Source organism: Anolis carolinensis, chromosome 1, assembly GCF_035594765.1.
Source record: "Anolis carolinensis isolate JA03-04 chromosome 1, rAnoCar3.1.pri, whole genome shotgun sequence".
NCBI classification, from domain to species: Eukaryota; Metazoa; Chordata; class Lepidosauria; order Squamata; family Dactyloidae; genus Anolis; species Anolis carolinensis.
Window position 1 is genome coordinate 64,230,120 of NC_085841.1, and position 23,182 is coordinate 64,253,301.

Sequence of the window (23,182 nt, forward strand, 5' to 3'; positions counted from 1 at the left end):
TCCTTCATCCTACAGAGAAACGGAAGCGAGGGCGAGGCCCTGTCAGGCAAGTGAAGCCTTTTCTCTGCGAACTCCGCTCCGCCAGGGGCCGCTCTCCTGGCACTCCAGGCCCGGCTTCCGCTCTCGAAGGGCCGTCATGGCGGCACCGAAGGTAGAGCTGGGCTTCGCGGAGGAGGCGGAGGCGTGGCGCCTGCAAAGCGAGCAGTTCCCCTGCAAGGCGGGAGGCCGTCCGGCGTGGCTGGGCGAGGCGGGGCTGCCGGGCCCGGAGCGGCTGCGGTGCGGCTCCTGCGGGCGGCCCTGCGCCTTCCTGCTCCAGCTCTACGCGCCCCTCGGGGACCAGGCCCAGGCCTTCCACCGGAGCCTCTTCCTCTTCGCCTGCCGCCACGCCGCCTGCTATGGGCCCCGCGCCCCGCCGGGAGGAGGAGGAGGCCTCAAGGGTGAGGGCTGGCGCCGTCCCGCCAGGTGGAGGTTGTTGACAAGGCCTTGAGCCTTCTCTGCCCAAGAAGGCGGCTGCCTCAGCACACCACAGCTGAACTGCCCTCATTCCACAGTGTAGACCAGGCATGGGCAAGCTTCGGCCCTCCAGGTGATTTGGACTTCAGCTCCCACAATTCCCAACAGCCTAGGAATTGTGGGAGCTAAAGTCCAAAACACCTGGAAGGCCAAATTTGGACCATGCCTGGTGTAGATGCTTGCTTACTTACTTAGGTGATCCCTCATTATCCGAGTATGATGGTCCTCCAAGTGTGGTGTCATGGCGGTGGGTACATAGGTGACTGGAATCCTATTCTTGACCCACATTTTCTTCCACAGTGAGAAAGGCGGTTCCGGTCAGGGTCGGCATGACACGCCTTCCTTTTTCCCTTTCTCCTTCCATTCCTACCTCTTCAAATTCCACAGCACTGCTGGTCACAGCTGACTTCGGGTTAGAGCACTCAAGGGCCAGGGCTTTCTCGGTGTCTATGCCACAGTTTTTAAGGTTAGCTTTAAGCCCATCTTTAAATCTCTTTTCCTGTCCACTAATAGTCTGTTTTCCTTTCTTGAGTTGGGAGTACAGTAACTGCTTTGGGAGACGGCGATTGGGCATTTGGACAATGTGGCCAGTCCAGCGGAATTGATGACGTAGGAGCACCGCCTCAGTGCTGGTGGTCTTCGCTTCTTCCAGCACGCTGACATTTGTCTGCCTGTCTTCCCAAGAGATTTGCAGGATTTTTCGGAGGCAACGCTAGTGGAATCGTTCCAGGAGTTGAGTGTGATGTCTGTAGACTGTCCACATTTTGCAGGCATATAGCAGGGTTGGGAGGACAATGGCTTTATAAACAAGCACCTTGGTGTCCCTATGGGTGTCCTGATCCTCAAACACTCTCTGCTTCATTCGGAAGAATGCTGCACTTGCAGAGCTCAGGTGGTGTTGTATTTCAGTGTCAATGTTGACTTTTGTGGAGAGGTGGCTGCCAAGGTAGCGGAAATGGTCAGCATTTTCTAGTGTTACACCATTAAGCTGTATTTCTGGCATAGATGCAGTCAGAGGCAGGGTGAAGAATTATCACACTTTAATCTATCTGCATAGCTCACAGTCCTGGGAAAAACACCCTGGGTCATTCCATGCCAAGTGCTCTAACCATCTCACCATCATGTCTCCAATTTTATTCCAATTTTATCTGTTGCACCAGTCAGGTGTTAAAATAAGTTTCCCAAAATTCAAAGTCTGTAACTGCAATAGTTGCTGATCTAGAGCCCCTTATAAGGGTAGTCAGTCAGCATGTGCATGGCATTTAACTAAATGCCATTTTTGAGGTTTATGAAATTGAAACTAAATATATAAGAATTTATGGTAGTAAATTCGGTACAGTTTTTTTGTAGATCAGAATTTTCTCTTTTAGGTTATACTATTCACAAGCATTTTCAGGTAGACTTTTAAAAAATCATTTGCTTTGAACTTGTGTATATTTTACTATTTGCGCGGACAGCGTCAAATTTGAAGAGATCCTTCATGGCAGTTATAGATGCTGGGTAGTTGCTAACCTGGCAGTATTATGTCCAGCACAAGCATAAGGCTTGGTCAAAAATTCAAGTCCGTATCTTCGTTTGCATGGAAATTGTTGCAGTCTGAATATTGGGTCAAAATTTGTCATGATGAGTCGCTACACATTTTGAGACACATTTTGAATCAACTTGTTTGACTGGATTTTGCATACATAAAGTTAAAATTAATTTCATCAGAATCAGCAGAAAAAACTGTACAGGATTTAAATTTGCTAGCCATTCTTATACATTTAGTTTCAATTTATTAGATCCCAAAAATGGCATTTTGTTAAATGTTGTGCACATACTGACTGACTACCCTTCAGATAAGGGGGGTCTAGATGAGTAACTATTGCAGTTAGAGACCTCAAATTTTGGGAAACACATTGACTGGCGTTACAGCTAAAATTTGAACAAAATTGGAGAACATGATGGTGGGAACTTTATTTAATTTTAGACCACTTGGCATGGAATAATCCCCCTGCAACTGGAGTCTCCAACTGAAATCATGCTGGGTTTTGTGATTTTTTTGGAACCTCTCTGAAGGAGGAGAATAAATAGATATTTATCCTCCTCCCTCAGAGAGGTGTCAAAACCCAGCATGATTTCAGTTGGAGATTCCAGTCGCATAATGTTTTTTTTCAGGGTGCACCTACACTGCAGAATTAATGCAGTTTGACACCACGTTAACTGCCATGGCTCAATGCTGTGAAGTCCTGGGATTTGGTGAGGCACTAGCATGCTTTGGCATTGAGCTAGGGAAGCATGAGGTTTTTAGTTTGGTGAGGCACAAGCACTCTTGGGTAGAGAACAGTGAAGATCTCATGAAACTACAATTCTCAGGACTCCATCGTATTGAGCCATGGCAGTTAGTGTGGTCAAACTGCATTAATTCTATAGTATTACTGCCCCCCTTGTACAGGCCAAATTGTACCAGGGGACACCATCACAGGGAAGTGGCATCAAAACAACTAAATATCAAATGTTATGGAGTAATATTTTATTTCTAATTTTTAAAAATAAAAACTTACATATTGCCACAGGAACCTTTTACATCGAACATTTGTTGTATGGATTCTTTTATCCATGATCTACAAATATTTTTTTATAGCAAACCATTTTTCTACACCATTTTGTGTCATGGGACTTGAGCATCTATGAATTTTGTTCTACAGTGGGAGGGCTCCTGGAACTAATCCTCGGTGGACACCAAGGGACTTTTTCTGGAGATGGTTTGTGTAATGTGGCTCCTCTAAATACACCGAAGGTATAACAGCATCTTTGTTCGGTTTAGATGTCCAGAGATTTCATTACATCAGTATTATCACTCCCGGAGACACACCTTCAGTCCTCGGGAACAAGGGATATTTTCCCTATAAAGATTAATGATGAGTGTGTCCCGAAGTTATAAATGACTCATAGTTAAGAACGGGAGTGTGACAACAGGTAGTGAGAGGAATCTACCCCTAAGAAGGAAAATTCATTCCTGAAAGAGTTATCATGGGGAAGAGGCATCTCCACACAAGCTTTCTCACCAATCCTTGTTTCCACAACAACTCTTTTTTTTTTCTTTCAAAATCCAATCATCACAAGGACAGAAAGTGAGGAAAAATTTTCCAAACAGAGGCACAGACAACAAAATAAATGTTACAGGGATGTTAACCCTTCCCAATGCTATAAAAAAAAATTAACCCCTCTGGATCTCACCAGGAGAAGCTCACCATAAAAGAGAAATAGCCAAAGAAAAATGGCTCACTTATAAACAGTTACTCTATAAAAAAGATAATATTTGGAATCTCAAATCATTAGAAGAATTAAGGAAGCTAGAAGGCAATTTAACCTGGTATCAACATAGACAGATAGCGGAAAGCTATGCAAAAGATAAAAAATGTGATTTTATGGGCCAAGAAACTGTTTGGGACATAATAATGTCTAAGGAAAAGAAAATTATTAAGATTCTATACCGAAAACTATTGGAGTGGAGTACGGAAGTAGAAGCGGTCAAAGCTACTATGATTAGATGGGCACAGGACTTAGGACACTCTATATTGTTTGAAGAGTGGGAGAAACTGTGGAAGGTTAAACTAAAGTATTCTTGTTCACTTAAATTAAGGGAGAATTGGTATAAAATGTTTTTTCAGTGGTACTTAACTCCCCATAAACTATCTAAGTACTATAAAAATCAAAAGAAAGAATGTTGGAAGTGTAATACGAAAATTGGGACTTTCTTATATGTATGGTGGGAATGCAAAGAGATTAAGGGTTTTTGGAAATTGATCCACCAGTATTCAAAAAAATCTTTAAAAAGAACTTTGATTTCAAACCTGATTATTATTTGTTAAACATTACGGATTTTCATTTAGAAAGAAATGAAGATATATTATTTTTTCATATAACAGCAGCAGCAAGAGCCTCAATAGCTCAAAAATGGCGTACGAAGGAAATTCCGTCTGAAGACTCTTGGATCATCAAATTAAGGGATTACATGGATATGGACACTATGACTTTTTATTTCTTGTAATAAAAAAGTCATAGTGTCCATATCCATGTAATTAGAGTACAAAAAAAACAAAGGACAGATTGGACACCAGTCAAAAAGTTCCTACAAGAAAAACGCCACATTACCTTTGAGTAGATGGCTTTAATGACATTAGTCATGCTAGGAAACAGAGCAGTGTGGAAAGCAAGGAAGAGGGCCTAGGAAATATGTGCTATAATTTCAAGGAACTCTAAACCCTGTGGAATCGAATGGAAGTCACTTCCCATTGCCTGGTTATTTCCAATTTTTTTCCTCTTTTTTTTTCTTCTTAATTTTTTTTATTTTTTACTTTATTTTTTCTCTTTTTTCCCCCTGCCTTACTTTTCCTTTTTCATCACTAACTCATCTTTCTTAGTATCTATATCTTTTCTTGCCATACCCTCTTTATTCTATTTCCCCTTCCCCTCACAATTGCAATTATGTTTTTGTTTATGTTTTCGTAAATCCTGTTGAAAATGAATAAAAATTATTAAAAAAAAATTAACAATATATTTTTGGCTAGAGTTACACTTTAAAAATGTGCCTGTCCTGACTTGCATACAAATTCAGCTAAAGAACAAACCTGTTCTATCCTGTTTGTAACTTGGTTGCATCAGGGTTTAGGAACTTTAACTAAAACTATGTAACAGAAATGTGCCTTATTTTTTTCCTTCAAACTGTTAACCATCTCCTTCTGTACATTGTATTTCCCTTTCAAGCTTTTAGGAATCAGCTATCGAGAAAGAATGACACTTACTCTTACGATCCGCCACCTGAAGAGCCGCCCTTGGTGCCCCTGCCTTCGGTGAATCTGCAGCTGAAATGCGGGGCTAATCTTTGCAGAGTTTGTGGGTGTTTGGGACCCAAAAGATGCTCCAAATGCCACAAGGCTCATTACTGTAGTCAAGATCATCAGCTTTTGGATTGGAAAGCAGGACACAAGGCATCATGTTTGCAGTCTGATGGTGAGTGACTAGAAATATTCTTGAATTTGTAGTTCTGTGAAGCAACCACTTCAGGCCTGATGAGGGACGGTTGGCCTTTCAAATGTTTTACAAGCATCCATTTTCCAAAATACACTAAAATACTCAAAAATTGTTCACACGGGTGATTGAGATTGTGACACCTTTGCTTTCTGGTGGTTACAAAACTTTGCTTCAAGCATAAAATTAGTTAAATTGTCTTTAGAAATTGCCTTCAGAGTATTATATATAGGTATATATGAAACATACATTAATTTCATGTTTAGACCTGGGTCTCATTCACAAGATATTCTCAAATTTGAAACCCAAACCACTTCTGGTCCCAAGCATTTTGGATAAGCGATGCTGAATCTTTATTTATTTGTATCCTGTCTTCTTCCCAGAATTGGTACTCAAGGTAGCTTCAGTTTCAAAGATTAGTACAATCTTTTAAAAATTATACATTCTGGGGATCTGATGTTTTTAGGATATTTGTTCTTCTTGGACATCTATCGCCCATTAAAAAGAAGAAAACACTGGTTAAAAGGTAGTTCTCAAATCCAGTGTAAGAGTTATGCCAGGCATGGGCAAACTTTGGCCCTCCAGGCCCTCCCAGAAATTCCAGCTAGCTTACCAGATGTTAGGAATTGTGGAAGTTCAAGTCCAAAACAGAAGGCCGAAGTTTGCCCATGCCTGGATTATACCATTTGTCAGACTGCGACGGCTATTGTGTGGTGCTGTGAGGAAACAGCCAATTGTTACTTACTTGGTTTATTATTGCAGCATTTGTAATATTACCAGGAAAAGGGAACTAAAACTATATTCCATTTATGTCAGTTTAACTTGGGGATACATTTTAGATGTTCACATGTTCAGAAGCTCACTTTTCTCAGTATCTACTCTCCAAGGCATTCTTTCTTTGTGCTGTTATTGTACAAAGGTGAAAAACTTTTCTCTACCCTTCATCTTTCATGTCAAAAGCCCCAGAGAACACGGGGAAGTGCTAAGGGACTGTGAATTCTGGTCCAAAATATGTGGAAGGTCAAAGGTTCCCCATTCCAGTTTTAATAGTTCAGTACCCAGATTTTCTAGGTGACAAAGACAGTGTGGCATAGTCATCTGAGACAAGGGGTTGAATCCCAGTTCAGCCATGACAATCCACTGAGCGATCCTAGGCAAAGCACACAGCATCAGCCCCAGAAAACTGTGATATAATCATAGGGTCCTATAAGTTGGAAAAGATTTGAAGGCACACAGCAGAAACAGTGGTTACCCTAGAACACAAAGAGAGAAGGGATGTAACTGCAGGAGTCTCAAGCCAGTATCACACTAAAGCTTAAAGAATAGGCAAACAGTATGCGTCCCATCTGAAATCCTGTGGCCAATTCCTGCAGAATTCTGGGACTTGTAGTTTAGTGAAACTCAAGACCTTTTTGGCTGAGCAGTTTAAAGGCCCCTTCCCTAAACTACAAGCCCCAGAATTCTGCAGGAGTGAGGACACAGGATTTCAGATGAGATGCATACATTTTGCCTACTCTTTCAGCTCTAGTGTGATAACATACTCATAATCAACAAAACTTTTAGGAAAATGTTGTTGAATTTCTGTTTTGGCAGTTAGGGTTTTTAGTGGACTATGTCTTATTGGTAGCAAGGGCTTCAGCTTGGCAGTTATGCTAGTGATAGGATTTGAGGATTCTTTCCTTCTGTTCCCCTCTAAGTCTCTGACTTTTCCAGTCCTCTTTCTTTGCTGTTTGTAATATCATGAATAGATGGTGACAGAGCTCAAGGTCCCATATTGTGGATCTAAATCCATCTGCTGATTCAGCTTGACTAGACCCACTGAGTCAAATACTTAAGGGTAAGTCAGCAATTAAACAACTGATTCAGTGGGTCTACTCTAGTTGGATATAGGCCCAGATCCTCCAGCTGCTGAGCTGCTACACACAGGAATAAGTGCATATGGAAGGATTAGCGAAACAAAGCTAGAGTGAGCTTTCTTCTGTTCTCTCAGAACCAAATTACTCCGCTACTATTGATGTAAGCTTAACAAGTATCACATCATGGAGGATATGCCCCTGAACTTATTGTAGAAACAAGAACCATGGAATCCTATTGAAAGTTCAATTGGACCCTATTAACTTCCATTGAAAGTTGTCATAAGGTTACTGTGGAAAATATAGAATATTCTAGGGAGATATTACCTCTAGGAATTTGCTAGATCTAGGACAACTCCATGGTAATTACAGCAGAAGTATTTCCTCATTTTATATTTGTAGTTTCTTAGTTTTAACCCCCATTACCATCACCGAGAAAGCATGTGAAAATTGTTTTAACATATAATAGCAAAGATGAATATAATAAAACAATTTAAAAGCATGTTGATTTCTTTTTTTAGACCAGACGAATAGTGTGATTCCAGATCATAAATTCCTTTTTCCTGAGTATGAAATTGTAAGAGAGCTGGAAGAATTCGACACCTCCATTAATGAAGCAGATAAGGAAGACGTGGAAAAAAATGAAGACTTAGTATCTGCAAACAACCTCTGTGAGTATATGAGTGAGATTTCATGTTGGAAGAGAGATTTCTACAGTAAACCTACATGTATTTCAGAGAGAAGAGTAAAACTGTCATTTGAAATTCAGAATTGAAAGTCAGTGAAGTTTTGGTCCTGGAATGCCATACATTTCCCACCCAGACCATCAAAGGAGCTCAAATGGTTTGGAAGAAACAGCAAAGCCATAGACTGCAATATATCATTTTGTCTATGCTCATGCTCCAAAAGGCAATGTAGAGATACTTTTGAAAAAATATGGTGACCAGTGCTCATGTTGTGATTTTAAAGCATTAAGTAGCATATTTTTAAATATATCTTATGCAAAGTTTACAACAGACTGAAGTTCCCAGCTTTTGTCACCATTTACTATACTGCAGGGAACTCATGAAAGCAGCTCTCCAATAATGTTGGGGTGGTGATAAGGTGCAGAGCATTGTCCAGCCCTGGTCTTCAGGAAGTCCTTGACATAATGTGGCTTGGACTTGATTTGTTATATATTTGATAGAAAGATGCCACAGTTTTAAAATGGAATTGGTTGAGATTAATAGCATTGTGCATTATTTGTTTAACTTGTATAGCTGGCAATTTAAAGACAGTGGCCCAAACCTTGACAGGCTGAAAGAAAGATCTATTCACAGGAATACAATGTTACTGATTTGATTTTGTGACAAGCACCGAACCACTAAATTGAATGATTGTTGTTATCTTGCACTTCATTGGTAGGAATCCATTTTCAATGGATTTACTATACTTGGGCTTAACTTTGAATGTTGTGGGGTTTTTTTCAGATGAAAATTCTGAATCCTTGGATGAGAAGTTCTTGGAGGCAATGGCAAAGCATGAAACCCAAGCTGACAAAATTTTTCAGAAGTTTAAAGAAAGAATATCTTTGGAACCAGAACAGGTATGAAAAATTCATTTTTCACAGCTCCTTTGTATGGGTTCATATTGCTACTGTATCATCATACAACATTAGTGCTTAAGCTTTACTTTCTAGGATAAGAATGATGCAAGAAATATAGTCCAAAATCCTGTCACTGTGGATCATATCCCCAAGGTCTTCCTGGCACTGAAGTCCTTGGGTGTGGCAAAGAGAAACCTTGGTAGATGGAAGGGCTTAGAGTCAAGTTGTAAAAGACATCACAATTGCTATGCACAGTATTATAAAATAAGGTGGCACAACTGGAGTAGATTTCTACAGATAGAAGCATTTCTGTAGTTACCCATACCCATTGAGGTAGCTCAAAATTTCTTGTGTCAACCAGTTCCTGGCAACATGACAGTGCATTCATAGAAAAGGAACTACTTATTTTAGTGCATGCTACACCACATGACCTTGGAGGTGTCTACAGACAACACCAGCTCTTTGGCTTAGAAATGGAGATAAGCACCAACCCCCAGAGTCGGACATGACTAGACTTAATGTCAGGGGACAACTTTTACCTTTTACACCATGTATTTGCAGCTTCATTATTTAATTGCCGGGTCATAGAAATTTTTATTGACTGCTCAGGTTTTATTTTTGAAGAAATAAATGAAATGCAACTCATTTTTTCTGGCTTGTCTCTGTGTATGTTAATTTCCAGAACCATGCTCTCTCCTGAATTTCAGATCATCAGGTACTGCAGGAATGTTGAAGGCCCCCTTTGGATTTCAGAAGAAAACATTCCCCAGGAAACGGATATCCCAAAATGCTCATGCGGTAGTAAGCGTGTATTTGAGTTCCAGGTACGGAAATACAGTTAAACAGCACAACTGTCTTTATAATGTATAGGAAAGCAGGGTTTTGACAATAGCTACATTAAGGTGTTTTAATAAGGTGTCTCTTTAGATTTGTGGAAATTATTCTTTGAATATTTGCAGAAACCTACATCAAGAGTAGGGGTTCTGGTACCCTCAGGTATTGTAGGACTGTAGTTTCTAGTAATGCTAAATGGCATAGTCTGTGATAGGGAGTGCTGGTAGTTATTGTTCGGCAACATCTAGAGAGCCATTCAGTACTTATCTTTGGTCATAGAAATCAAAGATGGAGAATGTTGTTGGTGAACTATAGGTCCCAACAGGCCTACTTGTTTGGCTAAGCTGAGAAGAGGTGCAACCTAGTAATAATTAAAGTTGTAAAAAATATATGACCATATCCTGTTCATTTTTACTCTAAATGAGATCCTATTTAGCTAAACGAGAGTCTGTATTTACCTCTTAAACAACAAAAAGTTCTAGTGGATGTAGTAGTAGGCTTATATTAAGAAAATGTATCTTTACTTTTCTTGTTTTTGTAGTTTGTCTATGGTTTATATCATTGCTTCTTTGTTTGTAGATTTTCATTTTTCTGAATAAAAAATAGCAATAAAAACAAATAAAAAACCAAAAAAGTGTAGTTGTCACCTTCAACTCACGTTCCCCCACCCCCAAGATCATAAAATTGACACTAGACTCCCTCCCTTCTTTTATCTTGGACTCTTGTCCTAAAAAAGGAAACAGAAAACAAACTCTCACATAGATAATGTCAGAGTTTATCAAAACTTAGATTGGAATTTGTACTAAATTACTTTTCTCTAAAACTAAATCTTATTTCCTTTCTTTTTAAATAAAGATTTGAAGGATATATATGGAATACTAAAATCCAGTCATATAATTTTCTGCACTATAACACAGATTTAAACTGAGCTGGCAATTTTATTTTATGAGTTCACTTGTTTTATGTGTGCTTCAGGTTATGCCACAACTGCTGAATTACCTTAAAGTTGACAGCCTCGGAGAAAGCATCGACTGGGGAACTTTGGCTGTCTATACCTGTGCTGAGAATTGCAACCAGGGCAACGGTTACACTGAAGAGTTTGTCTGGAAGCAGGACATCTCAGGCTCTGTTTAATGGCTACAAAATTTAAACGGAGGAACGCTTGTTATCAGCACCATACAAAGGCCTTATGTATTTGAGGCAAAACATCTGCACCAAATTGGACAAGGAAACTTTTTCCTCTGAATGTAAAGGTGCGTTTAAATGATCTTTTATGTTCCAAGAAGAGTACTATTTGAATAAAAATGTTTAAACTATAAGCAAGTATCACTGTGCTAAAGGTCCTGGGGCAATATACAGTTTTTCCAACAGTTAATATATTTCAGTTTTCTAGGTGGTTTGTTTGGTAAGGAAGCCACTTTCTGGGTTGGCAGAAAAAACACTAGTTTAAAAAAAAACAAAAAAGCTTTGCTGAAGCTGGACGTGCAAGAAGAAAGGAAGGGTGTGTGTATTTACTTTTTTCTGAGTTATGGACTGGTTTTGTTAAATCTGAAGTGACCCCTTTGCCACATTTCAGGCACTTGTTATCAAGCTCCTTGAAAGGCAACATGTAAAACACCTAAGATGCCAAGAGGCATGGCAAAGCTGTCACACTGCAAAAACAATGTACTATTTATTAATAGCATGCTCTATGACTTGGATAAATACCTTGGCTTTATATTTTTCTTTGAATCCCAAATTCCATAGACAATCAAGTTTTTAAAAGGGAAGGAAGCTGATATTTAGAATGTGGTGGGCCTCAAAGTGTTTTTTGCCTTTCATTCCCATCAGCCTCAGACAGCACAAATAATGGGGGATTACAGGAAAATCTTTCAAAGACCTTTCAGAAGTGATACCTGCTCATTTACTGATTTAAGGATGAAAGAACAGGGGCCCTTTTCAGTTTTCATAACAGAATGAACTCTTAAAACACACTTTTCCTTCTTTATGATAAGCTACTTTAGGTGTGAAAGAGGCTTATTAGTCATTGTTGTTAACCTGCCCTCAACCCAGAAAATACACCTCAAGGTGCCAAAGACTTGTTTAATAGGTAAAGAGCTTAATTAATGAATATCTTGTGTGCATTTCAAGGCTTTCAGGGAGCTGGAAATACATATATGTATGTAAAAGATACCATGTGAATATTTCTTGACATATGAAGACTAGGAATTGCGGGGGGTGGGGGGTGAGAATGCTAGTGGTTTTGTGCCATTGCAAGAAGGGGCAAATGGATTGTTGGGAGAGATAGAAAGAGAAAGCAGGAACACTTCTGTGCCTGTGGCAAATCATGTCTGGCATCCAGCAAGCTGCAGCAAACATCAGTGTGCTTGGGGCTCTGATTTGTGTGTGTGTGGGAGGGGGGGGGGGTCTAGAGAATTTGGGGAGTGCATTAATGCATGTGAAGCCACTCCTTGTCATCTCCCATTTGCACTGGGGCTTGTATTGCACCTCAATGAGCTTTCTGTTGGATTGGCTTATTAATAGTCCCCTGCAGCTTGAAGGCAGTGCAGATTTAGCATTTCTCAAGGTGAGTTCCAGTCCCCATAAGCATTGTCACTTTAGAAGTGAGCTGCTAAGTCTGTTGCCATTTCTACTAACTCTCACTAAAATAAAAAATAGTGAATTAAAGAATTTTGAAGGAAAGTTCAAGAAAAAGAACAAACAGGAACCAACAAAGTGCAGCAAAATACAAAAAAGGCTAAAAGCTGGAAACATACGCAGAAGTTAAAGGAAAAGATGCAAAGATATTGAGCAGGAGGGAGGCAGCCCGCAAGACACAGCAACATTGTATCTTATAAAATTAACCACTGTAAGCTGCTCTGAGAGCCTTTTTGGCTTAGGGGTGTGGGGTAAAAATTCTAATAATAATAACAATAACAATGGCTAAATAAATATGGGCGAAAGGAATCAATTGACAGAAAGGAAGCAAGATCACATGATTCCTGCCCGAGGAACTGCAAAGGCAATAAAGGCCACATGTTTGTGAACTAATCTAAACGATTCAGAGAACTGTAGTAGTGATTGCTCTTTTTATTTGTATCCTTTCCTTCCTTCCTTCCTTCCTTCCTTCCTTCCTTCCTTCCTTCCATCCATCCATCCATCCATCCATCCATCCATCCATCCATCCATCCATCCATCCAAACTGGAAATCCAGTAAGCTTAAAATTTGCAAGAGACATGGGAGAACAGGAGCTAAGAATGGAGAAAGCAGTAATGTTGTTTTGTTTCAGAGACTTAAATAATTCAGGTTACTTGAAAAACACACTACAACATTAAATGGCAAAACGCGTTGCTTTAATACTGTGTTAAGAAAAATCTTATAAAAACATTTCAATACATTTAAACTATAGTCATGCATATAGCACATTAAAACAGCAGCGTAAGCGAGTCAGATTGATCACAGGACTATTCAGATTCCATTCTCAATTGTCATAAACAGCATCAGCATTTCAAACTGATTGTTTCCCCAAATTAGGAATATCTATATACAGCCACCTGTTTTTCAACCGCGAGTTTGTCCTGCTAAACACTGGAAATGGAATGTGAAAGGAAAGCGAAGGGTTAGATTTTCTCATTATAAAATCCATGGTTGGAAGAATACTGTAATCGAAATATTTTAAGTGGTTGGATAACACAGTTTTAATCAGCCTGCCAGCATAAGATTTCCAGATAGAAAAAAAATAGCAGTTAAAATTGTTTCAAAGTTAAAAAATATAAATAAACTCAATTATTTCATCAAGGAGAGTGCAATGAAGCAACTCACAGTAACTCAGGGCAGACGTAATGCATGATGAGAACTTCCCTTTCCATGAAAATCAGGGAAGCAGGCACTGAGAAAATACTCCTAAGTCCTGGTGTTTCAGTCTTTACGTCTCTTTTTACTGCTGTGCCATAATCAATACCTTTTGAAAAGTACTTCAGCTTCTTGCATAAGCAGAGTGAACTGTTACGTTGTTTTTCTGAATCCCTTTAAAATAGGATATATATTTTCAAATGCTTCATAAATTTCGGCTCTGACTTTTGCACCTAGAAGACAATACCAAAACATGTGGTTTTACTGTATGCCTTGCAGAGAACATTGATAGCTTGTTTATTTTAGTTAAAACCTCAAAAATAAGGCCTAACTGGAAAATAAGCTCCAATATGATTTTTCTGGATGCTCTTGATATAAGCCTTACCTCCAAAATAAGCCCCAGTTACGACGGTCAGCCAGACGGTCACATTTACTGTTAGTACATCCATTGTAATACATCGCAGATGTATTGAATTATAAAATAATTAATATTAATATACAATTCGATATAAATAAATAATACTATTGACATAATACTATGATGACATTTTAGAAGATGATGACATGGCTGTATTTTAATACATGTAGATTTTTGCACATCCCCTGAAAATAAGCCCTAATATATCTTTTGAAGCAAAATTGATATAAGACCTAGTCTTATTTTCAGGGAAATACAGTACATAACATCTTGTATCTAGAACCCCATGTTCATAACTGAAGCCTGCTACCACTCAGTTCAGTAGATTCATAATTCTATAAGCTTAGTACAGATAATTCACTAACTTCTGCAATACTTCAATTCTGGAAGTAAATAAAAAGCCAACTATACATTCCATTCAGGAGCTAGCCACAACAGCAACTTTAAAATTGTAAAAATGACTAAGCCAACATATTATTTTGATTAGTGTAGGAATTCTTGGGCACTATAGTGTAGTTTTTAAAAAAGCATAATCAATGCAATAATTTCATGCAACTTACCAGTTAAAACGACTTTTCCAGAAACAAAAATAAGCAAGACAATTCTTGGTTTGATCATTCTGTAAATCAAGCCAGGAAACAACTCTGGTTCATAGCTGGAAGAAAAAAAAAGGTAAAACTAGTAACTCAAATTAGCTAGTGGATTTGATCACATGGTCATGACTGGAACTTTGTTGTTGTTATTAATGACAGTTGACACAAAGAGATGTTTCAAGCCTGATATACAAGATAGAAATTAAAAATAATCACTCAAGGTGCCAAATCATATCTAATCAGGAAAGACATGTACAGAAAAGGTAATACAGGGTGTTTGAAAAAGAACTCCCTATTGAAATTAAATGAATAGGGAGTTCTTTTTCAAACACCCTGTATTTTGAAGCATTTCTACCATTTATACAGTCCTACGGTGCATGAGAAAACATTGACATTACTATTCAGATAACAACAGTCACTTAAAGAGACAGGATTTTTTTCTTTTTTGAGATACATAGATTTTTTATTTAAACAAAAACTGTCAATCTTAGAATCTTAGAGCTCATTTTGCATGTTGACATTTCCTATGCATATAGGAAATACAATGGAAAACCTAAAGGCAGAACACATTAGGTCTGTTAGGATTAAGGGAGGGCAACAAGATAACACTTTCACCTACCTGCTAAATTGCTGATGTGTAAGGACCAGTCCCTCAAGTCGGATAGGGAATTTGACATCACAGCTACCCACCATATTCTGGATCTTAAAGTCCAAAAACTTGGCTGGAAAACCCAACTTCTGCACAACCCTCGCATACTTTCTGGCAGCCAGCCTGGATTGTTCCTCACTAGAAAAAAAGAAGGGGCATCATAAGATTATAAACATTAAGTGTTCACTGTGCGTACATGATGAATATGCTTATATCAGTGTATGAATACTAGAAATAGGAATGGATACAGATATTGCATACCTCTTAGCCCCAGTGCACACCATCTTTCCAGAACTGAATATGAGTGCTGTTGTACGTGGTTCTCTTATTCTCATAATTACAGCAGCAAAACGCTGAAACACATAGAATAAGTTTATCACTACAGGCAGTTCCCAGGTTATGTACAATATAGGTTCTGCAGGTTTGTCCTTAAGTTGGAACAGTTAAATTTTAAGTCTAACTCTAGCCATTAAAAAAAAATTGGGACAGTATATTGAAGGGTTAACACACCCCTGTAATGTTTGTTTTGATGTCTGTGCCCCTGTTCAGAAGGTTTCACCTCACCTTCTGTCCCTGTGATAATTGGATTTTGAAAAATTTGGGTTATTGTAGAAACAAGGATTGGTGAAAGCTTCAGTAGAGACATCTTATCCCATGATAACTCTTCCAGGAGTAAATTTCTCTTCCGAGGGGTAGATTTCTCTTACTTCCTGTTGTCTCGCCCCCATTTGTAACTAGGAGCTGTATGGAAGTTGGATGTTTGTAACTTGGGGACTGCCTGTACAAGAATCCTAAGAATTTTTGAGCATTGGCTACTTCTGTTAATTTTTTACATTTTAAAAGCATCTACAATTAGTGCTGAAGGGGACTAGTGGTGAAATCACAAAAATTAGAAGTAACCATCACTAAATTGGTGAAGTCCATTGTCACAGATTGATAGTCCCTTACCTTGGGGTTGTACTCAGCATTTCGAGCACGAAGGGCAATGGTTTTTAGGTCAAGTTTACAGCCAAGATTTACTGTAGACACAATATTCCTAAAGAAAATGTATAGACATGTTAGAAAAGCTATGTGCCTTTAAAATTTTGAAGTAATTCCCCATCATGCAACTACCTCCAATTTAAAATGTTTAAAATATTTCAAAAACAATGCTTTTGGGTCTGGCACAAGTCTGTCCACGCGAAGCAGGTGAACATAGCACTGAGTGAAACATGCAGAATAATCACAGGATGCCTTAAACCTACATCTGTTGATAAACTCTACAAGATAGCTGGCCTCGCCCTCCCGATGTGCAATGGGAGGTTGCTGCTAACTGTAAGAGGAATAAGGTTGAACACTGTGAAAGACATCCACTGCATGGCCATTAGCCTCCTCCCAGTAAACTCAAATCAAGGAAAAGCTTCATGAAGGACCATCACTCCTCTTAATGTTCTTCCAGAAACAGCAAGAGCATCCCTTTGAGCAGCTAAACCAGGCAATCCCAACTGGATGGCCCCCCATGAGGGTTTGCCTCCAGGGGCAAACCAAGAATAGGCAACTTGGAAAGTCCCTGAACAGACTCGGAAGCGCAGTGAGCAAATCAAAAGACAACCTGGCAAGACGGTACTATCTGGAGCAATCCTCCACCTTGTGTGATTGTGGAGCAGAACAAACAACTCCACATATGTAGGCTTGCCCACAATGTCCTGCCTCATGTACAGAGGAAGAGTTGTTTAAAGCTAGAGACAATGTGGTCGCTGTTGCCTGCTTTTGGTCTAAAACTATTTAGCTGTGAACCCTTTATTTTATCAGATTTAAACTTATTTATTATGCAATGCTTTTTACACAAAATAAATAAATGCAAGCACCTTTGAAGCAGGTAAAAAACCAGACTTGCTAAATTTACAACAGATTATTCTGTCTCATACGCGTATACGTGTATTGTTTTACATGTAGAATCCTATAATCTTTGGATGTTTATGATATGAGCAGCAGTCACAAGATCACAACCATGCTATTGATAATGATGTGAGATACAAATATAACATGGGGAATTTGACATTCTGATTTTGTACATGTTGTACAAATATTTTGTACAACATATTCCTAGAAATGAAACCCCAAGCCAACAACTTATTTAGGAAGTTTCAAATGAAGCTTTCACACTTGAATTATTAGTTGTCATACACAATGAAATAGTATTTCAGCATTCCATGCAGTTTGCTCCCTCTAATTCCCTTCTCCTTAAATACAGTTTTTCATGGGATTTTTATATCATATCTGCTAGGACAATTGTGGACTGTTGCCTAGGGTTTCCCCAAAATAGGAAAAATGGTAATTGGTTCAAGGAAACATTCTGAGACCCTGAACACAATTAACAATGTCAGTACCATAAAATGACAGGTGCTCTTTTAGCCTCATATACATGAATATTGAAAGCTAGTACTCAACATACATAGGACATCCAGGCATGTAATCCCATCATATTGCCAAAAAGCATCATGAACACCACTTTAATACATAGGGATATGCTGAGAGGCTTTCTCATTTCATTGATTGAGGATCTCCTTCCCTTGGCACATCTGTTAAAACCTAAATATTTCTTGGGATAGGTCAAGCTTTTTCAGTCTACTTTTGCCTTTTTAATACAGTATTTTACTTTCACTTCTTAAGTCCGTCACCAGACCCAAATGAAGAGATAAATCTCCTGGCAAAACTTTCATATTACTTGGACTTCTGACTTAAAACAAACCCAAAACTTACTATTTCGAAATACCGTTGAAAGGCAAGCAGAAGGAAATACACACTTACTGCAGCTGTGGCACAATTCCAGAGCTTTCCGAAGCAGGTGTCGCAGGAGTTATTGGGGTCATGGGAGTCATTGGAGAGGGGTAAAGAGATGTGCTCCCTGGCAAAGGAGCGGTGGTAAGTGTCTGTGAGTGGAAAAGCTGTGGTGTCTGACCAGAGGACCCTTGTGTTGGTTGTGATGTAGATTGCTGTGCTGCAGCCTGTTGCTGTTGTCTTTGCTGTTCTTCCAGAATAGATAAGCTGTTCGTGGTTTGAACAGGTTGCGGTGTGAGTCCTGTACCATATGGCATCATGGGACTAAAAATAGGAATGCCAGGAGTCATTGCGCTCTACAAGGAGAGAATACAAAGAATCACCTCTGACACCCATTTTTAAATTAACCAGAATAAGATTAAGTTAAAAACATCTGTTAAAAGTGGCCCAACAATACAGAAAAAAGGTTTGAAATCCAATGCATCCAGTTTTGGGTTCATTCCATTGAATAATTGGCTCATGTGTAAAAAAAGTGAAAACTACTGTAATGAGTATACCTAGACTTGCACAAGGTGAGCACATTGTCATGAACTGAGTTATTTTCCCCATATTACAGGATGCTTCAAAATGATGGTTTCAAAGCAGTATGTTTCATGATGGTACAATTGAACAAAAAGTTATGAACCATTTAATGAGTTAGCAAGTTTTACTAACCATTTTGAGCCTGAAACAAACACATGGAGAAAATTCTCCACAGATGGAGAAAATGCCATTAGATGGAGACCCGTGTTGCAATGTCTCCATCTTAAAATGACAAAGGCTAGGAGCTGTTTGTGCACTGGGAGAAGCATCTAGCAGTAATCACTGGAAACTCTATGCCCCATCCTTTCAAGGGGTTTCATTCATGGGCAGTTCGTGATTGCTGAGATAGAGCAATTTCAAACTGAGTCTATCTTTTTGAAACATCCTGTATTACACACTTAACTTATACATCAGGACTAATTCATGAACACTAAATACCAGGATTAAAAACAAGATAATGAAAGATGGTTTTCTTCTTCACAAAAGAATACCTTCCTACTATAGAACAGCGCCTAATTAGCTAAAGCACTTTCTCCTTCAAACAAAAACTAGAAATATTAATTTTATATTTTAAAGGATTTTATACAGCCTATAAATGTATGAGCGCCTCTGATTCTGGAGTAATTGTTCCCTGGTATTTCTACATGCCCTTCCTGAAGGTAGCTATTTTGACTGTCTTTTCACTGGAACTTACTACCTGGAAGATATGCAGAACTGTCTATACAAATACATTTATGTAGAGATGTGTACCACTGCCTCCCAGCCAATGTGGGAGGAAGTTGCAGGACTGAAGCTGTGCAGTAATGCAACTTTCAGCCCCTCTTTTACTGGAACTCTGGACTCACGGAGCTCTTTTAAGTTAGTGATGCCCAATCTTTGGCTCTCCATATGTTTTGAACCTCATCTACTAGAATTCCTGTAAGCCAAACTGAGCTGGGGAATATAGGAGCTATGGTCCAAAACACCCAGAGGACCAAAGTTTAGCAACCACTTTAGGCAAAAGATATTTCTCATGGCACATTAACAAGCTATGCACACAGTTCAAATTACTATTTGAGGCTAATTAAAGTGTATTCAGAAGTAACAAACCTTATATATGTTCTTGCATGCACTACTGCATCTATGCCAATAGTTTCAGTGACAGCTTAAGATGACAGAAAAAAGAAACATTTTATCTTTTTCCTCTACAAGCCATCAAAAGAGGCAATGAAAGAGACAAAGCAAAGAATGTCTCAAAGACCTGCCTTGGCTCTTGTCCCTCCCATATAGACGAGTGTCTAAACTTATGTATTTTAGACTGTCATATTCAGTCTGTTCCTGGATTATGGACTTCTTGTCTGGATGTTCCCAGAGGGTTAAATTAGGTGATCATACCTCGTCAGCTCTCACTCTCAACACTGGGATGCCACAGGCTGTGTGTTGAGTCCTCTGCTTTATACACGATTGTATCCCATCCACCATAGCAATATTATTACCAAATTTGCAAATGATACAACTGTGGTGGGGCTTATGTCTGAAGGGGCTGAGTCTGCCTATCAGAATGAGGTGGATCGGCTGTTCTTGTGGTGCAGAATCTGGTTCTTAATAAGACCAAGGAGCTTATAGTTGACTACAGAAAGAACAAATCAGAAACCCAGCCTTGGTCATAAATGGAAACAAAGTGGAGCAGGTGGCCAGTTTTAAGTTCCTGGGTGTCACTGTTAAGGAGGATCTGACCTGGAGTACCCATAAGACAGCGCTGGTTAAGAGATAAGCAAAGACTACTGGTGACTTTCTACCGCTGTGCTATAGTGTCCTAACCTACTGCATTTGCATATGGTTTGGTAACTGCACAGTGGCAAATAGGAAGGTGCTCCAAAGGGCCACCACTACTTCCCAGAGAATCATTGGTTGCCCTCTCTCCTCTTTGGATGAACTTCAAAGCTCAGAGCATTTTTGGGGATCCATCTCACCCAGCATATTCTTTTTTTAAATTATTGCTATCTGGTAGATGATACAAGATGACAAAGACAAACATGCAAGACTTCACTGTGCAAAGAACTGTCTTTGAAGGTTCTATTTCTCTATAAGCCACAAGTTCACACATATTTACCTGAGGGGATGCTAGACCCTGGGCATAAGGTGGTATACTGTTGTTTTGATCCATGGCGGCGGTCACGTCTCCAGCTAAGTGATGACCACAAGTTCAGGTCACTAGAGCAAATTTAGACCATCTGCTTTAAGGAATCTGATGTCCTTGCAATGAGTTATGCAGTCAGCCTTGGCGTTTCTGGAAATACATTAGCTCATAGATGTCCAAAGCCTAAAAGGGAGAACGGCTCATGATATATAGACTTTGCAATTAAACTCAGAACACAGATTACCCATGTTGCCTACCCATTGCAGAAAATATTTAAGTACTTTCAAAATAGGTTCATCACCAGCATAATTTTTTGCTAGTTCCATAGTTCTGCATGGAAAAATCACCTTTCCAATCTCACATATAACTTCACATACCACACAGACAACATACATGGTGGGAAATTACCTGCAAGTTATCATATGGTAGGAAGTTACCTATTGAATCATAACGAGTATTTAAATTTCTTTGAAAATGTAATGCTTTCAACTCCACTCTGAAAAACTGTGAAGTAACAGCTTATTAAATTACTTTTTAAATCTTTTCTTCAAAAAACTTAGCTAAATCACAACTATTAGAATTTTTAATCTTTGTTGGACAATAATCCATATAGTTCTAATGATTAGGAAGCTTTCTGGCAACCAATAAACTATCTAGAGTGGATTAAAACATTTAATGCTAAGGATATACCAAAATGGTTTTTAAATTGGTTCAACTTTGGCTTTATACTAGGTAAAAGGTAAAGGTTTCCCCTGATGTTAAGTCCAGTCATGTCTGGGGGTTGGTGCACATCTCCATTTCTAAGCTGAAGAGCCGGCGTTGTCCATAGACACCTCCAAGGTCATGTGGCCGGCATGACTGCATGGAGCGCCGTTACCTTCCCGCCGGAGCAGTACCCATTGATCTACTCACATTTGCATGTTTTCGAACTGCTAGGTTGGGAGAAGCTGGAGCTAACAGCGGGCGCTCACTCCGCTCCTGGGATTTGAACCTGGGACCTTTCGGTCTGCAAGTTCAGCAGCTTAGTGCTTTAACACACTTCGCCACCGGGGCTCCAATATTAAACAAAGAAAAAATGGGATACATTTTTATTTCATTTAATTATACTTCTGATTAGATATTAAATGTATGTTGTAGAAGAAAAAATAATTTTAAACATTTAAAGGCTTCATAGGAAGTAGAATCTCCTAAACACTCCTTATTAAAGACCACAATGGTCTAAAAGGAGAGCTTTCATCTAAATCCAAATTATCATGTTCTGTTCTAAACACACTATACAGCTGAAATATACAGAGAACTCCTACATTAGGGCAATCTGGTACTCCAACAACTCTTACCATTTTTTACCATTGCTTAACTAAGGCTGGTGGGAATCATAATCCAACATCACCTGGAGGGCCACAAGAAGCATGGCCTTGGGAAGCTTTAACAGGAAGGAAATCAAGGCTGTCACGTTTGGGCACAGTACAAAGATGGGATACAGGCTCCATGGATGGGCCTTATTGAGTGTAAGGCCCATCCATGGATCCTGTATCCTGTCCTTACGCATTACAGTACAGCTAGGCTTTCTTATGCATTGATTCTGCATCCACAGATTCAACCATCCCCAGGTTTTCCCAAACTGCAGTGCTATTGTATATAATGGTACTTGAGCATTCATGGATTTGGGTATCCTGGAACCAAATCCCAGCAGCAGATACGAAGGGACTACTGTGCAGATGAATTTCAAATGCCATTTAGCTATTAGCTTTAGGACCCAGTACTAACAAGGAAGCTGCCTTGCTTTAAACCACATTATTTTGCTCCTTCCCGCCACAAATGAGTCTTGCTGGTGTTTGAAATATTTTTCAAGGAAGCCTTCCTAGCAAGCCTGCCCTCCCTCAAGGTGTTTGGGACTTCAACTCCCACAATTGCTAACAACCTACCGCAGGCATGGGCAAACGTTGGCCCTCCAGGTGTTTTGGACTTCAACTCCTACCATTCCTCACAGCCTCCGGCCCCTTCCTTTTCCCCCTGAGCATCTGGGGGGGGGGGGGGAGGCCCTGGGGCTGTGAGGAATGGTGGGAGTTGAAGTCCAAAACAGCGCACACAGGCAGGCCCCGTCCACACTGACCATTTATTGCAGTTTGAAGCTGGTTTCCAACCGAAGCGACCAACATGCAAAGAACTCCCACAAAAGCGAGTTAAAGAGAGCCTCAAATAGCGCCTCAGTGCTCCGCGGCTTGTGTAGTCAACGCCCGGGCCTCAAATGGGGACCTTCGTCGCCTTCCCTTCCCGACCCCAGCGGTGCCTCCACTTCTCCGCGCCCGTTCTCTCAGGCGGCAGCGGCGCGCGCTTATTACGTCATCCAAACACGCCCCACTCCCATAAGGGCGGAAAAGGAGGGGGAAATGGAAGAGGAATCCTAGAACGCACATGCGCATCACAGCGA

The 23,182-nt window shown here is 39.7% G+C and overlaps 2 protein-coding genes and 1 long non-coding RNA gene across 3 annotated transcripts in view; 1 reads left to right on the forward strand and 2 right to left on the reverse strand.

The window, feature by feature from the left end:
* Positions 1–137, reverse strand: part of LOC103282030 (uncharacterized) — a 20,095-nt gene extending 19,958 nt beyond the window's left edge. The window contains exon 1 of the long non-coding RNA XR_507805.3: positions 1–137. This is a non-coding gene — a long non-coding RNA (uncharacterized LOC103282030).
* On the forward strand, positions 137–11,117 carry pdcd2 (programmed cell death 2). The gene is made up of 6 exons (XM_003215877.4): positions 137–437; positions 5,263–5,508; positions 7,901–8,050; positions 8,849–8,964; positions 9,672–9,788; positions 10,774–11,117. Exons 1-6 carry the CDS (start codon positions 137–139, stop codon positions 10,930–10,932), a joined length of 1,089 nt encoding a protein of 362 aa, XP_003215925.4. The 3' UTR covers positions 10,933–11,117.
* Positions 11,118–13,109: 1,992 nt separating this feature from the next.
* On the reverse strand, positions 13,110–23,108 carry tbp (TATA-box binding protein). The gene is made up of 8 exons (XM_003215824.4): positions 22,865–23,108; positions 20,725–20,934; positions 18,081–18,406; positions 16,239–16,326; positions 15,552–15,643; positions 15,261–15,428; positions 14,609–14,703; positions 13,110–13,863 (listed from the first exon to the last, which is right to left on the reverse strand). The coding sequence occupies exons 2-8, from the start codon at positions 20,776–20,778 to the stop codon at positions 13,784–13,786; spliced, it is 903 nt and encodes a 300-aa protein (XP_003215872.1). The 5' UTR covers positions 20,779–20,934; positions 22,865–23,108; the 3' UTR covers positions 13,110–13,783.
* Positions 23,109–23,182: the final 74 nt, after the last annotated feature.

What these genes read in the sequence shown, in the direction of transcription:
- pdcd2 (XM_003215877.4), top strand. Translation starts at nt 137, where the DNA reads ATGGCGGCACCGAAGGTAGAGCTGGGCTTCGCGGAGGAGGCGGAGGCG. An exon ending in AGGAGGAGGAGGCCTCAAGG is followed by an intron (nt 438 to 5,262) that starts GTGAGGGCTGGC and finishes TTCCCTTTCAAG; the next exon opens with CTTTTAGGAATCAGCTATCG. An exon ending in AGTATCTGCAAACAACCTCT is followed by an intron (nt 8,051 to 8,848) that starts GTGAGTATATGA and finishes GGTTTTTTTCAG; the next exon opens with ATGAAAATTCTGAATCCTTG.
- tbp (XM_003215824.4), bottom strand. Translation starts at nt 20,778, where the DNA reads ATGGATCAAAACAACAGTATACCACCTTATGCCCAGGGTCTAGCATCC. An exon ending in ATGCTGAGTACAACCCCAAG is followed by an intron (nt 15,644 to 16,238) that starts GTAAGGGACTAT and finishes TATGTGTTTCAG; the next exon opens with CGTTTTGCTGCTGTAATTAT. An exon ending in GTGTGCACTGGGGCTAAGAG is followed by an intron (nt 15,429 to 15,551) that starts GTATGCAATATC and finishes CTTTTTTTCTAG; the next exon opens with TGAGGAACAATCCAGGCTGG.